Source organism: Xenia sp. Carnegie-2017, unplaced genomic scaffold (genome assembly GCF_021976095.1).
Source record: "Xenia sp. Carnegie-2017 unplaced genomic scaffold, XeniaSp_v1 HiC_scaffold_14, whole genome shotgun sequence".
Taxonomy (NCBI): domain Eukaryota; kingdom Metazoa; phylum Cnidaria; class Anthozoa; order Malacalcyonacea; family Xeniidae; genus Xenia; species Xenia sp. Carnegie-2017.
In genome coordinates, this window is record NW_025813447.1 from 12,222,156 (window position 1) to 12,240,151 (window position 17,996).

The 17,996-nt window shown below is 31.7% G+C and overlaps 3 protein-coding genes across 4 annotated transcripts; 1 reads left to right on the plus strand and 2 right to left on the minus strand.

Moving 5' to 3' along the window:
* Positions 1-15: 15 nt before the first annotated feature.
* LOC124434658 (zinc finger protein 184-like) lies at positions 16-2,615 on the minus strand. The gene has a single exon (XM_046984539.1). It carries the CDS (start codon positions 2,250-2,252, stop codon positions 417-419), a length of 1,836 nt encoding a protein of 611 aa, XP_046840495.1. The 5' UTR covers positions 2,253-2,615; the 3' UTR covers positions 16-416.
* A 1,102-nt stretch (positions 2,616-3,717) lies between these two features.
* Positions 3,718-8,281, plus strand: LOC124434683 (ras-related protein Rab-24-like). Of its 2 annotated transcripts, none has more exons than XM_046984569.1 (7): positions 3,718-3,902; positions 4,073-4,141; positions 4,215-4,293; positions 4,756-4,823; positions 4,930-5,029; positions 5,278-5,328; positions 8,154-8,281. In XM_046984569.1, exons 1-7 carry the CDS (start codon positions 3,792-3,794, stop codon positions 8,156-8,158), a joined length of 483 nt encoding a protein of 160 aa, XP_046840525.1. In that variant the 5' UTR covers positions 3,718-3,791; the 3' UTR covers positions 8,159-8,281. The 2 variants fall into 2 exon arrangements, with proteins under 2 accessions (XP_046840525.1, XP_046840524.1); XM_046984568.1 differs by lacking the exon at positions 8,154-8,281 and adding an exon at positions 5,790-6,166 and having other exon boundaries at positions 3,737-3,902.
* On the minus strand, positions 6,147-10,085 carry LOC124434682 (CDP-diacylglycerol--glycerol-3-phosphate 3-phosphatidyltransferase, mitochondrial-like). Its single transcript, XM_046984566.1, has 5 exons — positions 9,804-10,085; positions 9,200-9,277; positions 8,835-9,121; positions 7,758-8,284; positions 6,147-6,810 (listed from the first exon to the last, which is right to left on the minus strand). The coding sequence occupies exons 1-5, from the start codon at positions 10,035-10,037 to the stop codon at positions 6,416-6,418; spliced, it is 1,521 nt and encodes a 506-aa protein (XP_046840522.1). The 5' UTR covers positions 10,038-10,085; the 3' UTR covers positions 6,147-6,415.
* Positions 10,086-17,996: the final 7,911 nt, after the last annotated feature.

Consider the following 17,996-nt stretch of genomic DNA (forward strand, 5'->3'; position numbering starts at 1 on the left):
ATTTCCTCTTTGCCATTTCGCTAAAATCAGCTCTCATAATATATTTCACATCCAATTTATTACAGTAAAGAACTAAAAAGCAAAAGGTATTTGTTACTACAGCAATGGTGTTATGAAGACATTGTTAATAAGGATTGCTTATCGTGAAAAATATTCCCCTTGCACGAGCTTTGTTATAAATATTTGTTAAACTAAATAGTCGTGAAATGTATCTGTGAAGTACAATAGTTTTTAAACAACGGTTCATGCTATAACAACTAAGCGTCTCAACGATGAAAAAATTGGCATGAAAAGAAACCAATCTTTTAATATTGATATTTACACCAAAATACTAACTTTTGTTTTACCGATAACGTTACGTTTTTGTGGGGGTTTTTGGTGAAACGAGAATTGTTTTAAGTACATTTTCATCTTGATTACTCGTTGAAGGCAGGAACATGAACGCCAACGATTGGCTTAATATCTTCATTCACAATTTGATTGCCTCTTTCTTGAAAGGTAAATGTTTTATACTGTATAGATGAAAATTGCATATGATGGGCGTTATCAGTGGTTAATTCTGCTCTTTTAAACTCACGGTTATATTCAATTGGGGTATATAAATGAGCGGTGACATTTTGTTCTCTTGCTGACTGCTTTTTGTTGTCTATGACCTGCTTTGGATGACTGTTTGTTGGTATATGATATTTCGAGGGCAATTGACTTGTCGTTATTGTATGGTTTTTCATTTGTTTTTGATCTGTGCTTGCAATATAATTGTTGTTTGAATCGTTTGTGGTCTTCCATTCCAAACTATTGCGTCTCTGGAACTGTTGCGAAGGCTTGTCACTCGTACTTAACGATATTCCAAAAAACTCAAGACTGCCATCATTGACGTTGGTTGTATGTTTAACACTAATTAAAGGAAGAACTGAAATTCTACCTTCCTCGTCACATCTAACCAACAGAGATGGCTGCTTTTCCTCGCCATACGATTTACCACTTTGAGTATCATTCATATGAACATTTTGATTATCCAAACCTGATGATGGATTGTGTTGGTAGGCAGATGTTAAATGTGGATTTCTGTGCAATTTTTCCATGTCACATGAATAAATGCTTGTGTTTATCTCCTTTCTTATATCATCCCTTTGTGTTACTAACCGTTTCTGTCTCTCATTTTCGTTCTTGAATAAATACGTATTCTCGGATGACAAGTTGCCCGTTTCATTTATTACCACCGTATTTATTTCAGCGTCAACTTCAGTCACTGACTGCGTTTGGGCGCTGGGTATTTCAGAACGTGTTGTCGGCACGTGTATCATCTTACGAGGGTACATGGGTACCACCGGAATTTCTTCCCCTTCCGGTGGTGGTAAACACGACTTGACCCTTCGTTCATGACGCCGTAGACTACTACTGGAAGCAAATTTTACGCCACAAATTGCACAGGCGTACGGTTTAATTCCAGTGTGAGTTCGTTTATGTTCAGTGAGAGTTCCTCGTTGACTAAACGACTTTAGACATATCTCGCATTGATATGGTTTTTCCCCATTATGTGTTCGTTTGTGCTTTTTCAGCTGGTCGCGAAAACTAAAACGACGATCACAATCGCTACAAGCATATCGTTTCTCGTGTGTTTGCATATGCTTCGCCAGAATATTTTCTCTCGCAAAACATTTGCCGCATTCTGGACATTTGTAAGGTCGATCCGTCGCGTGAACACGAGCTTGGTGAAGTGAACACCGCCAGTAGTAACCAAAAACTTTGCCACATTCCGGACAGGGAAAGTGGCCTTTACGTTTGTTTTTTACCAAACGTTTCTCTCCATTTGCTACATGCATATCATCCATGTGTTGTCGCAAACTTTGTGCATAACTGTAGCTTTTACCGCAAGATGGGCAAACATAAGCCTTCTCGCCCGAATGCACTGTCATGTGTTTTTTCATGTTACTCGGATCACTACATGTTTTTCCGCAGACATTACAAGTGTAAATGTAGTCTTTTGTGTGAATTCTTTGATGCTTTTTCAAATTAGATGAGCAGGTAAAGCGTTTATCGCACACAGTACAATGATATGGCTTTTCTCCACTGTGCGTGAGTAAATGAATTTTCAAACCCGACAAAGTCATATTGCTTTTGCGGCATATGTGACATTCGTGGCTGTTTGCGTTGGTCGATTTGCGACTTATTTTCGCTGATTTGCTTTTCACATTTGTATCCTCTTTCGTTGACATTGACCTATCTGCCTTAGGCACGTTTTCTTCCTGCATAATGAATTTCAGAAAGTTCAGCTCTCTCTTTCTTCCTTATTTCACGTTAAAAAAGCCGTCGTTGAGGATCGAATGCCAATAACTTACAATACACAGTGTCCACACACTAGGCAAATGTTGTCAAGCAAATGGTGCGAATAATTATGCAGATTCTTTGCATAACTATAGACCCTGCCTCATTTGACTTGATTTACGACTTTAATCTTCAATGTCTGTGGAGTTTAGGCTGTAAAAACGCTGTCAAACGCTTCCGCATCTTTTCAATTTAAGTTTTTAAACGATTATTTGTGCGGCACAACTTGCAAGTGAACCGCCCGATCACAATACACTTATGTTGTTCGTTCGCATTTGCTACTGTCTTGAGTCTTCTCTCAACAGGAGGTGATTTCATTGGTCATTGCACAATCAATACAACTGATTTGCGTTTGAAATATTTTAGAAATATGTTTTCTATTCGATGTTATGTTTTTATGTGTCAGCAGTTCGTTGTTAAACATCAACCTATGTTTTCGAAACGACCCTTTAACTCAAATGAAAATGTAGTGACTCACTCAAAACATTTTGCCTCTGGGCGCATTCGGTGCGCTATTTCACAAAGAATCCTATCAAATTACCACTTGTCAACAAATGTGATTTTCGCTTATTTGCCATTTGCTGTATTGGTGTACGAAATATCTACTTTAAGACCTCTTTTCCGTTTTGTTTGCTACATGGTCAATTAGTCATCGGACATTTTAGCCATGTTAAATTTTTTGTACCAGCATTATTTTGCTTGATACGCTTGCATTCACGTTTAAAATATTCAGCACTCAAAAGGAACAAAAAGATATAACTTTGTTTGCTCATTTTTTTTAATGTCATAGGCACTGACTGTATTCAAGAAACTATTAAAACGCTTCTGCATTGCTTTAGGAAAGTAGTATAAAGCACTCCGCATCGAACAGTTTTCGTCTACTATTTGCTTCTCGTGTTACAGTCATCTTATCGCTTTGAAGGTTGTTTTTTATGAAAATAAAATCTACGAATGTCGGCAACTGTTTTTCTAACAATGTTAGCATTTCGCTAATATTTGTCCCTTTCAATTGTCAAGTTTTTGTAACCGAAAAATGCCTAGTAGCGTTGGTACAAACACAATTTTACTTTTATATTGCACGAATTAACCAAACATGATATTCAACAATTTCTACCAATGCTCGCAGACAATTCAGAATACTTTTTTAGGAATTTGTACTTAATTGTATAGGTATTTTTTTAAAAAAATTAAATATTGCAGATCAGTGTTATTAAACTGAAGTAAACGTGTTCATGAGCAATCTGCAAAAGCGACAGTTTTGTCTATACGGCACCATACACGCGATATAACCGGAAGTTGGCCATAATAAAATCTTAGTTCCGGGACTTCAGTGTATAAATGTTTCAACTTCAATGTCATGTGAAATTTGCAGCAAACAGCAATTTGGTAAAGATTTAAAATATAAATGCTCATGACATTTCAATGCAGCCGTTGGACTATTTTATGTAAATGAACTTTGTTTATAAATGAGCGAGAAAGTATATCTTAAAGTTGTTCTTTTAGGCAAAGTTAATAGTGGAAAGACATGTCTTGTGACAAGATACATCACCGATACTTTCAGTCCTGAACAGCCATCAGTAAATATTTATATGACAATTTGTATTTTGTAATTATACGAAGCTGACGTTCTTGTTGCTTAAGATAATGGTAACATATGAGAAACCTTCACAGAAACATTTAAAAAATGTATTTGTTATGTCCGTTTTTATAGGTTTATTGAATTTCTATAGCATCACGTTTATTTCAGACAATTGGTGCTGCATTTTGTCGAAAGGAGTTGAATATAGATGGTCGATTATTGACACTTGCTATATGGGTGAGTTAAATTTGATGTGAATGGCTGATTGCCTTGAAAGCGAACGTAAACAAGTTTTGATGTGACTTTCTAGGATACTGCCGGAGCTGAGCGATATCAATCTTTAACTTCGATGTATTACAGAAATGCCGGGGCAGCTGTTATATGCTTTGGTATGCCACATTTTAAGCTCAGCAATGCAACATGCTAAATTGTGTTTAGTGTGTCATTGTTTTTAGTAATATGATGTTATTGCTGATAATATTAATGTTTATTCATAATAACAAATTGCTGCTACTGTTTTTCTGTGTTACTGTGCTTATGGTATAATTTTAATTTTATCATTTCATCATGTTCATTCGCATTACCATGATGTGATGTTATTCTTATTGATGCTTTACTGCTGCTGTACTTCTACTTGACTTTCCATTGACAAGAATTCATTAAATTTCTTAGATATTCAACAAAATTCTATAACAGTGGTTAAAACAATATTGCCGCTCATAGATTCATTATCCTTGTTTCATTTGAAGCAGCAACTTAACTTTCCTTCAACACTATTGCTTAATATTCATGAGCAGAATAAATAAATAGATTGACAATTGCTATGCTAATTCATGATTTTCATTTTAAAGATTTGACTGATGCTTCTAGTTTTGAGAAGGCAGATTATTGGGTGTCACAAATATTAGCCAATGAACCTGTGAGTTGCCGTCAAATTACTCTAAAACTGTTATATGTACTTCATTATGTAAATTGTTTTATGTGAGATATGTATATTCATTTATCATCAATTTAATTTAATATAGAAATGTAAAATTTACCTTTGTGGAACAAAATTTGATCTTATTCAAGATGAAATCAAAACAAGAGCAGTTTCAAAAGTTTCTATAGAGCATTATGCAAAAGGTATTACACAAATGTGTCAAAATTTGAATTGTTTCATCTATTCACCTTAACAAGTATAGTGTTTATATATGCTCATGTTCAATCACTTAAGTTCTTTTTTAGTTTTCTTTGCATGTAAAATTAGAAAATCAACAATATATGATTTTATCGACAAGTGTAAATAACACATGATTAAAATTATATTTTGTGTTGTATCAAATTGAAGCACTGTGACATTGTGACATTCTTGTACTAATTTCTATTTAAAGGTCGGGAGGCTGAAGTTTTGGAAACTTCAAGCAAAACTGGTCGAAACATAGGTAAGTTGTCATTTTTATTCCACAAATAATATAAAATTATACTATGTTTATTTTTTATCATATCATTGTAAAAGTATTTCGCACCCATAGGGGTGACAAAGGTCCTTGGACTATTGTCACCATTAATACACAATTTATTTAAGTTAATTTTTGGTACATGAGGTAGTTGCTCACCAGAGAAAATTCCCCCTTACAACTGAACCCCCTGCGAAGGCTAGTGTGGGGGGTTTACAACACATAGTTGGCATTGCAAAATAATACTTGATTCTTGTCTTGAATGTTTTTGTGGAAATTGTACTCGTAGTCAAATCTGAAGCTGTCTTGTAAATTCAAGCTTGCTATCATTATAAAAGAATAGTTTCAACAACACAAGCTAAGCATGGATGCTTATTATCAATGCAAATATGTTGTAAATAAGGTCTATAAATGGAACCAAACAGTCACATTGATGATATTTTTAGATACTCTGTTCGAGACATTATCGTTCACTTTCCTATCAAATAACGATCTCCTACTAGGAAAGGGCAAAAATTTAACATCTCGTCTAAAGCTAACTTCATCAGATCATCAACAAACCTCATCATGTTGCTGAAACAAAAACATTCCAAATGTGAAGTGATGTTTTTCGCTAGCTTGATTGCGTGCTGCAAAAATAAATGCTTTTCCTTTCGCTTAGTAAAAGTTGTAAAAAGGAGAAAAAGTCCTGAACTTGAGGCAATTTTATAAAAATATTTACTCTTGAAAATATTTTTTTGTTTTTAATGTAAAAATGCTTAACAGAAACTCAACAAATGAGAAACAAGTCAAATAATGCAAGATTAAATCTATGCAGAGTTTATTATTTTTTTGTGTTTTATATAACCGTATGCCACAAATTATCTAGTAAACACCCAGGGCATTTAATAAATTCTGGCAGTTCTTGGGAGGACGTTAAATGAAAGTGTTTACATCATTTCTATGGTGAGCAAACTAAGACTAGATGTACATTTTTAACCTGATCAACAAAAATTCACCTTGATCAGTGTATATGGTATAATGCTTGAAATATTTAACTATAATTAGCATTAATAAGAATTAGTATCTGTCTTTAAAAAAAGCTACGTGTAAAATAGCTGATAATTTTCACCCAAATTGGTACACGACGCTCAATTGCTTCAAATGTTTCATTAGTGACTTTAACTATATACTTAAACACGTGATCTCTCTCTTTGCCCAACATGTATCGTAATTTCTCATTTGATGTTAGGAGAATGGTTTGATTTTCCAGGTCACGTTTTACTGATCTGTGACCGAAATTTGATGAGCCAATCATTGACATGTTTGGATAGTGATCATCTTGCGGGGTGTACCACAATCCTTTGGCATGAAATGTCCAATAACTTCTTATGTATTCATTTACTTTAATCCATTCAAAATGTTTGAAATGTTGCACATGGTTAAAAAATTCTTTTGCAAAGTTGGTGAATGCATCTGGTATTCCACCTAAATGTTAGTTGATTAAAAAGTAAAGCTTGATTTTATGAGTTTTGATTTAGTCATTTTTCATGTTTATATAAACCATATGTTAAGTTTCTGTAACACATATTTGTCTTGTGTTTATGTCATACATGTCTTCACTTGTGTTATGTTTATGTCTGACATGTCTTTATTTGTGTTATGTTTATGTCTAACATGTCTTCATTTGTCTTATGTTTATGTTATACATGTCTTCACTTGTGTTATGTTTATGTCATACATGTCTTCACTTGTGTTATGTTTAGGTCATACATGTCTTCATTTGTCTTATGTTTATGTCATACATGTCTTCATTTGTCTTATGTTTATGTCATACATGTCTTCATTTGTGTTATGTTTATGTCATACATGTCTTCATTTGTGTTATGTTTATGTCTAACATGTCTTCATTTGTGTTATGTTTATATCATACATGTTTTCATTTGTCTTATGTTTATATCATACATGTCTTCATTTGTCTTATGTTTATGTCAAACATGTCTTCATTTGTCTTATGTTTATGTCAAACATGTCTTCATTTGTCTTATGTTTATGTCAAACATGTCTTCATTTGTGTTATGTTTATGTCAAACATGTCTTCACTTGTCTTATGTTTATGTCATACATGTCTTCATTTGTCTTATGTTTATGTCAAACATGTCTTCATTTGTCTTATGTTTACGTCAAACATGTCTTCGTTTGTCTTATGTTTAGGTCATACATGTCTTCATTTGTGTTATGTTTATGTCATACATGTCTTCACTTGTGTTATGTGTATGTCAAACATGTCTTCACTTGTGTTATGTGTATGTCAAACATGTCTTCTTTTCTCTTATGTTTAGGTCAAACATGTCTTCTCTAATCATAGCTGTATTTTGCATTTGTATTACATTTGTGCCATATAGGTCCAGTTTTACAATGTTGTTTAGACTTACCAATAATGCCACCAGCTTTGTAAAATCCATTTGCCAATGGATGAGCACATAATATTTCATAATTTCCTTTTGAGTTTAAAATACAATTTGAATAGTGAGGTGTAAGGTTGAAATATCCCGTAGCTAAATGTGTTGTAGATGCTTCAGGCATATCAAGCAACAGCTTTAAGGTAACATTTTCATCTTGTGTTATACCAAATAACCCCATTTGAAGCAAAGGATATATCACAGTATCTCCTTTGGAATATTTTGAAACTTTCTCGCTCTCCTTCGTCCATTTTTTAATAAATTTATTTACTGTACCATTTGCTATGCCACAAAATTTTCTGCCTCTGTCCCAGTCTTTATAAGGATGTGCAGGAAATTTGACATTGCTCATGCTTGTTACATTGTCAGGATGAAGTTGTAAGGAGAAACCACTGACCATTGTGACTAAGTTTTCGAAGTAGTCAGCTATGTGAGGAGATTTTTCGATAAGGATGTATCGATCTTGACGATTGGTGAAGTAGTCATTGCTTAAATTAGCCCTAAAAAGAAAATGGAGTTGAAAGCATAATTTTCAGAACTAAATAAAACAGAATTAAAAAACAATTTTCAGAGGAATGTATGATATAAATATGGAGAAAAAGGGTGAAGAGAATCTGATTAGGAAGTTGGGATTGAAGGGAATGTTGGTTCTGATGACAAAGGAACCAAGGAATGAGAATTAAGATGGTATGGATATATGCTTAAAAGAAACAATGGGTACATTCTAAAAACAGCTTTGGAGTTTAAGGTGAAGAGCAAGAGAAAAAGAGAATGACAAAAAAAGATATAGAAAGTAGAAGAGAAAGAGAAGTTTAGGCATTACTTTAGAGAAAGAGGGAATACCATGAATAAAGCACAATAAAAAGTTGAAGTTAAAGAGTTGGAATTTACCAAACAGCAACCAATGTTGGGTAAATCTGGCAACAGCCATTTAACTGGAGTGAGACTGAATTGACTTGTTAACTGAGGCACCTTGTTTGAAAATCAGTAAAATTTAGCTGGATGCTTTGGGAGATGATTCTTTTTCAACATTATATTTGTGGCACCTACCCAGTGAGGATGAATGTATCATCCGTAAGGTACACCTTGAGATGACTAACCCCAATTGTTTCATTATATTTTTCTGGTATAATCCATCGAAGCAAGCCCCTCAGTGCTGGTGTATGAAACAAAGCTATGTCAACATGCTTAGGAAATTCCATCAATAAAGGAAGCAACATTGTTCTTGAATTCTTCTCCTGCCCCCTTGAGCCACGAGTGTGATCAAGCAAGATAGAAACTTTTAAATCATTGCCATTATTCCTTGAATTTAACAGACTATGTCTGATGGCTCCAACCTACAGTCAATCACAAGTTGGCTATAAGATATCACAATGTTTCATTCTTCTAGTTATTTCTAAATATTCTAACTTTACCAATTCCTCTTCCAATTTTCCTGTGCCCAAGTATAGAGATGCAATTGCTATTCTCCTCTTTGCTTGAGAAATGTTTATCTAAGAAATACGTAATGGTCATTGAGAGCACAATATTCCTAAAATATGGAGGTAGGCCAGACTGCAAAGTTCATAAACTGTGAACCCAAGGTGAATATTTTACGTAAACTCTTTGCGTCTCACTTTCATTGCTACACACTCAAAATAAAAATATTGCATGCATGGTATTTTTACTTTTTGTCAAGATATGAATATCTTAGCATCATGCTTGCCAAAAAATCTTTTTTAAAATTTCATACATCTTTGAGACATGGGGGGTGGGAGATTAACTTGATATTGGTTGAAATATGGAGTGATGTGGTGACAAATTTAGCTTGAAAAATGTGTTGTCACATCTTAATTTGCACTAAATAGTATTGTTATAAAAATGATAATTAAAAGTTTTAACGACCTGGTTACGCTATTAGAGAATGAACTACACCCTAACTTAACTGCAAACAGCAGAGTAGTACGTACAGAGTAGTACGATTAGCTATGGTTTATATTGAAGAACGTAGATATGTCTCATCAAAAGTGTTTAGAGTACCTTTAAAGTTTCATAAAATTCGCATGGCTCATTCAGTACATGAACCTTATCTCCATCGATTATAAACGATGGTGAACAGTTTGACAACCAATGAAATTCACTTTTCTCACTATAAACATCAGCTATTGATCGCACATGAAGATTTGTTGATCTGTACAAACGATACTTGCATTGTTTCCAAATAGTTGATAGTTTATTGCAAAAAGGCATGATACAAAATATTGATATTGACATTCGAGTATTCTGTCCAAAAACATGACGACAATGACGGATTTTGGCATGGTTTTGGTTTAATGGTTTTAGTCATATGGTTTCGGTGGTCAAAACTTCCACTTTGTAAAATATTTTTAACATTCATCATCATCATCATCATCATCGGCCTGTCACGCCACTGCTGGCGGATGGCCTCCACATCTTTCTCCACTCTTCACGGTCTTGGGCTCTCTGGGTCCACATGCTGCCCGCTCTCTGCTCGATGTCATCTCTCCATCTCCTTTTTGGTCTTCCCTTGCCTCTTTTCTTGTCCCACTGGGTCCATTCAGTTGTTTTCTTTGCCCATTCATGATTTTTCATTCGGGATAGATGAAAAATCATACACAAACACTACCTCCAAATTTCTAAAATACTTTTTAACATTCACTACCTCCAAATTTCTGAAATACTGTTATACACCACCAGCAGGGCTGTAGAAGTGGGAGGCGCTTGGGAGAGGAGCCCCCCTTCCACCATTGAAATGGGTGAAATTCTTGAATTATAGTCCTTGGTGTGAAAATTGGTGAAATGCATGAATTATAGTCTTTGGTGTGAAAATTGGTGAAATGCGTGAATTACAGTCTTTGGTGTGAAAATTGGTGAAATGCGTGAATTATAGTCATTGGTGTGAAAATTGGTGAAATGCGAGGATTATAGTCTTTGATGTGAATATGGTGATATGCGTGAATTATAGTCTTTGGTTTCAAAATTGGTGATATGCGTGAATTATAGTCTTTAGTGTGAAAATTGGTGATAGGCGTTAATTATAGTCTTTTGTGCGAAAATTTGTGATATGCGTGAATTATAGCCTTTGTGTGAAAATTGTTGAAATGCGTGATTTATAGTCTTTTGTGTGAAAATTGTTGAAATGCGTGATTTATATTCTTTTGTGTGAAAATTGTTGAAATGCGTGATTTATATTCTTTAGTGTGAAAATTTGTGACATGCGTGAATTATAGTCTTTTGTGTGAAAATTTGTGATATGCGTGAATTATAGCCTTTTGTGTGAAAATTGTTGAAATGCGTGATTTATATTCTTTAGTGTGAAAATTTGTGACATGCGTGAATTATAGTCTTTTGTGTGAAAATTAGTAATATACATGAATTATAGTCCTTACTTTGAAAATTGGAGGTATGCGTGAATAGGAGGCTATACCTGCGGTGTTAAAACTGGTGAAATGCATGAATTATAGTCTTTCGTGTGAGAATTAGTGAAATGCGTGAATTATAGTCTTTGGTTTCAAAATTGGTGATATGCGTGAATTATAGTCTTTAGTGTGAAAATTGGTGATAGGCGTTAATTATAGTCTTTGTTGTGAAAACTGGTAACGTGCATGAATTATAGCCTTTGGTGTGAAATTTGGTGAAATGCATGAATCATAGTCTTTGGTGTGAAAACTGTTGAAATGCGTGAATTATACTCTCTGGTGTTAAAATTGGTGAAATGCGAGAATTATAGTCTTTCATGTGAAATATGGTGATATGCGTGAGTTATAGTCTTTGGTGTAAAAATTGGTGAAATGCGAGAATTATAGTCTTTGATGTGAAAATTGCTGAAATGCATGAATCATAGTCTTTGGTGTGAAAACTGTTGAAATGCGTGAATTCTAGTCTTTCGTGTGAAAATTGACTATAATTCACATGAAAATAATTCACAAAAGACTATAATTCACGCTTATCACAAATTTTCACACAAAAGACTATAATTTACGCATTTAACGAATTTTCACACAAAAGACTATAATTCACGCTTTTAACGAATTTTCACACAAAAGACTTTAATTCACACATATCACAAATTTTCACACAAAAGACTATAATTCACGAATATCACAAAACACAAAATTTACGCATTTAACGAATTTTCACACAAAGACTATAATTTACGCATTTAATTTTCACACAAAAGACTATAATTAACGCATTTAACAAATTTTCACACAAAAGACTATAATTCACGCATATGACAAATTTTCACACAATTAATTTCACTTTAATTTCACGCATTTAACGAATTTTCACACAAAGACTATAATTTACGCATTTAACGAATTTTCACACAAATTCACGCTTATCAAATTTTCACACAAAGACTATAATTTCGCTTTAACGACGCATTTCACTTAACAATTCACACAAAAGACTATAATTTACGCACAAAAGACTATAATTCACGTTCAATTACACATTAACGCATTTAACAATTTTCACACAAGACTATAATTACGCATTTAACAAATTTTCACACAAGACTATAATTTACGCATTTAACAAATTTTCACACAAAGCTATAATTAACGCAAATTTTTCACACGACTATAATTAACGCATTTAACAAATTTTCACACAAAAGACTATAATAACGCATTTAACAAATTTTCACATAAAGACTATAATTTACGCATTTAACAAATTTTCACACAAAAGACTATAATTAACGCATTTAACTAATTTTCACACAAAAGACTATAATTAACGCATTTAACAAATTTTCACACAAAAGACTATAATTAACGCATTTAACAAATTTTCACACAAAAGACTATAATTAACGCATTTAACAAATTTTCACACAAAAGACTATAATTCACGCTTATCACAAATTTTCACACAAAAGACTATAATTTACGCATTTAACGAATTTTCACACAAAAGACTATAATTTACGCATTTAACGAATTTTCACACAAAAGACTATAATTCACGCTTATCACAAATTTTCACACAAAAGACTATAATTTACGCATTTAACGATTTTCACACAAAAGACTTTAATTCACACATATCACAAATTTTCACACAAAAGACTATAATTCACGAATATCACAAATTTTCACACAAAAGACTATAATTTACGCATTTAACGAATTTTCACACAAAAGACTATAATTTACGCATTTAACGAATTTTCACACAAAAGACTATAATTAACGCATTTAACAAATTTTCACACAAAAGACTATAATTCACGCTTATCACAAATTTTCACACAAAAGACTATAATTTACGCATTTAACGAATTTTCACACAAAAGACTATAATTAACGCATTTAACGAATTTTCACACAAAAGACTATAATTTACGCATTTAACAAATTTTCACACAAAAGACTATAATTAACGCATTTAACAAATTTTCACACAAAAGACTATAAATAACGCATTTAACAAATTTTCACATAAAAGACTATAATTTACGCATTTAACAAATTTTCACACAAAAGACTATAATTAACGCATTTAACTAATTTTCACACAAAAGACTATAATTAACGCATTTAACAAATTTTCACACAAAAGACTATAATTAACGCATTTAACAAATTTTCACACAAGACTATAATTAACGCATTTAACAAATTTTCACACAAAAGACTATAATTCACGCTTATCACAAATTTTCACACAAAAGACTATAATTTACGCATTTAACGATTTTCACACAAAAGACTATAATTTACGCATTTAACGAATTTTCACACAAAAGACTATAATTCACGCTTATCACAAATTTTCACACAAAAGACTATAATTTACGCATTTAACGAATTTTCACACAAAAGACTTTAATTCACACATATCACAAATTTTCACACAAAAGACTATAATTCACGAATATCACAAATTTTCACACAAAAGACTATAATTTACGCATTTAACGAATTTTCACACAAAAGACTATAATTTACGCATTTAACGAATTTTCACACAAAAGACTATAATTAACGCATTTAACAAATTTTCACACAAAAGACTATAATTCACGCTTATCACAAATTTTCACACAAAAGACTATAACTTACGCATTTAACGATTTTCACACAAAAGACTATAATTAACGCATTTAACAAATTTTCACACAAAAGACTATAATTCACGCTTATCACAAATTTTCACACAAAAGACTATAATTTACGCATTTAACGAATTTTCACACAAAAGACTATAATCAACGCATTTAACAAATTTTCACACAAAAGACTATAATTTACGCATTTAACAAATTTTCACACAAAAGACTATAATTAACGCATTTAACAAATTTTCACACAAAAGACTATAATTAACGCATTTAACAAATTTTCACACAAAAGACTATAATTAACGCATTTAATAAATTTTCACACAAAAGTTTATAATTAACGCATTTAACAAATTTTCACACAAAAGACTATAATTCACGCTTATCACAAATTTTCACACAAAAGACTATAATTTACGCATTTAACGAATTTTCACACAAAAGACTAAAATTCACGCATATCAAAAATTTTCACACAAAAGTCTATAATTCACGAATATCACAAATTTTCACACAAAAGACTATAATTAACGCTTTTAACGAATTTTCACACAAAAGACTTTAATTCACACATATCAAAAATTTTCACACAAAAGTCTATAATTCACGAATATCACAAATTTTCACACAAAAGACTATAATTAACGCATTCAACGAATTTTCACACAAAAGACTACGCATTTAACGAATTTTCACACAAAAGACTACGCATTTAACGAATTTTCACACAAAAGTTCACGCATTTAACGAATTTTCACACAAAAGACTATAATTAACGCATTTAACAAATTTTCACACAAAAGACTATAATTCACACTTATCACAAATTTTCACACAAAAGACTATAATTAACGCATTTAACAAATTTTCACACAAAAGACTATAATTAACGCTTTTAACGAATTTTCACAAAAAAGACTTTAATTCACACATATCACAAATTTTCACACAAAAGACTATAATTCACGCATATCACAAATTTTCACACAAAAGACTATAATTAACGCATTTAACAAATTTTCACACAAAGACTATAATTCACGCTTATCACAATTTTCACACAAAGACTATAATTTACGCATTTAACAATTTTCACACAAAGACTAAAATTCACGCACAACGAATTTTCACACAAAAGACTATAATTTACGCATTTAACAGAATTTTCACACAAAGACTATAATTCGCGCATATCACAAATTTTCACACAAAAGACTATAATTCACGCATTTAACGAATTTTCACACAAAAGACTATAATTCGCGCATATCACAAATTTTCACACAAAAGACTATAATTCACGCTTTTAACGAATTTTCACACAAAAGACTATAATTAATGCATTTAACAAATTTTCACACAAAAGACTATAATTCACACTTATCACAAATTTTCACACAAAAGACTATAATTAACGCATTTAACAAATTTTCACACAAAAGACTATAATTCACGCATTTAACGAATTTTCACACAAAAGACTATAATTCACGCATATCACAAATTTTCACACAAAAGACTATAATTCACGGATATCTTGAATTTTCACACAAAAGACTATAATTCACACATTTAACAAATTTTCACAGAAAAGACTATAATTCACGCATTTAACGAATTTTCACACAAAAGACTATAATTCACGCATATCACAAATTTTCACACAAAAGACTATAATTCACGGATATCTTGAATTTTCACACAAAAGACTATAATTCACACATTTAACAAATTTTCACACAAAAGACTATAATTCACGCATTTAACGAATTTTCACACAAAAGACTATAATTCACGCATATCACAAATTTTCACACAAAAGACTATAATTCACGGATATCTTAAATTTTCACACAAAAGACTATAATTCACGCATTTAACAAATTTTCACACAAAAGACTATAATTCACGCATTTAACGATTTTCACACAAAAGACTATAATTCACGAATATCAAAAATTTTTAACACAAAAGAGTATAATTCACACATTTAACGAATTTTAACACAAAAGACTATTATTCACGAATATCACAATTTTCACACAAGACTATAATTCACGCATTTAACGAATTTTCACACAAAAGACTATAATTCACGCATTTAACAAATTTTCACACAAAAGACTATAATTCACGCATTTTCACACAAAAGACTATAATTCACGCATTTAACGAATTTTAACTCAAAAGACTATATTTCACGCATATCACAATTTTTAACTCAAAAGACTATAGTTCACGCATATCACCAATTTTCGCACATAAGACTATAATTCACGCATATCACAAATTTTCACACAAAAGACTATAATTCATGCATTTAACGAATTTTCACACAAAAGACTATAATTCACCCATATCACAAATTTTCACAAAAAAGACTATAATTCATGCATTTAACGAATTTTTACACAAAACACTATAATTCACGCATATCACAAATTTTCACACAAAAGAGTATAATTTACGCATATACCAAATTTTCACACAAAAGACTATAATTCACGCATTTAAAGAATTTTCACACAAATAACTATAATTCACGCATATCACAAATTTTCACACAAAAGACTATAATTAACGCATTTAACGAATTTTCACACAAAAGTCTATAATTCACGCATATCACAAATTTTCACACAAAAGACCATAATTCACGAATATCACAAATTTTCACGCGAAAGACTATAATTCACACATTTAACGAATTTTCACACAAAAGACTATAATTCACGCATATCACAAATTTTCACACAAAAGACCATAATTCACGAATATCACAAATTTTCACACGAAAGACTATAATTCACGCATTTAACGAAATTTCACACAAAAGACTATAATTCACACATTTAACAAATTTTCACAGAAAAGACTATAATTAACGCATTTAACGAACTTTCACACAAAAGACTATAATTCGCTCATATCACAAATTTTCACACAAAAGACTATAATTCACGCATTTAACGAATTTTCACATAAAAGACTATAATTCACGCATTTCACCAATTTTCACTTAAAAGACTATATTTCACGCATATCAAAAATTTTCAAACCAAAGACTATAATTCAAGCATTTCAACAATTCTCACACCAATGACTATAATTCACTAAAGACTAAAATTTGTGATATGCATGAACTATAGTCTTTTGAATTAAAATTCGTTAAATGCGTGAATTATAGTGTTTTGTGTGAAAATTTGTTAAATGTGTGAATTATAGTCTTTTGTGTGAAAATTGTGTGTAAATGAATATAGCCTTTGTGTGTAAATTCGTTAAATGCGTGAATTATAGTCTTTTGTGTGAAAATTTGTGATATCCGTGAATTATAGTCTTTTTTGTGAAAATTTGTGATATCCGTGAATTCTAGTCTTTTGTGTGAAAATATTTGATATGCGTGAATTTTAGTCTTTTGTGTGAAAATTTGTGATATGCGTGAATTATAGTCTTTTGTGTGAAAATTTGTGATATGCGTGAATTATAGTCTTTTGTGTGAAAAATTGTGATATGCGTGAATTATAGTCTTTGTGAAAATTCGTTAAATGCGTGAATTATAGTCTTTTGTGTGAATATTCGTTAAATGTGAATTATAGTCTTTTGTGTGAAAATTAGTGACGAGCGTGAATTATAGTCTTTTGTGTGAAAATTAGTGATATGTGTGAATCATAGTCTTTTGTGTGAAAATTCGTTAAATGTGTGAATTATAGTCTTTTGTGTGAAAATTTGTGATGATCGTGAATTATAGCCTTTTGTGAGAAAATTTGTGATATGAGTGAGTTATAGTCTTTTGAGTTAAATTACTGAAATGCGTGAATTATAGTCTTTTGTGTGAAAATTGGTGAAATGCGTGAATTATAGTCTTTTGTGTGAAATATGGTAAATTACGTGAATTATAGTCTTTGGTGTGAAATTTGGTGAAATAGTCTTTTTGTGTGAAAATTGGTGAAATGCGTGAATTATAGTCTTTTGTGTGAAAATTGTTGAAATGCTTGAATTATAGTTTTTTTTGTGAAAATTGGTGAAATTCGTGAATTATAGTCTTTTGTGTGAAATGCGTGAATTATAGTCTCTTGTGTGAAAATTCGTGAATTATAGTCTTTTGTGAAAATTTTGCGTGAATTATTTTTTGTGTGAAA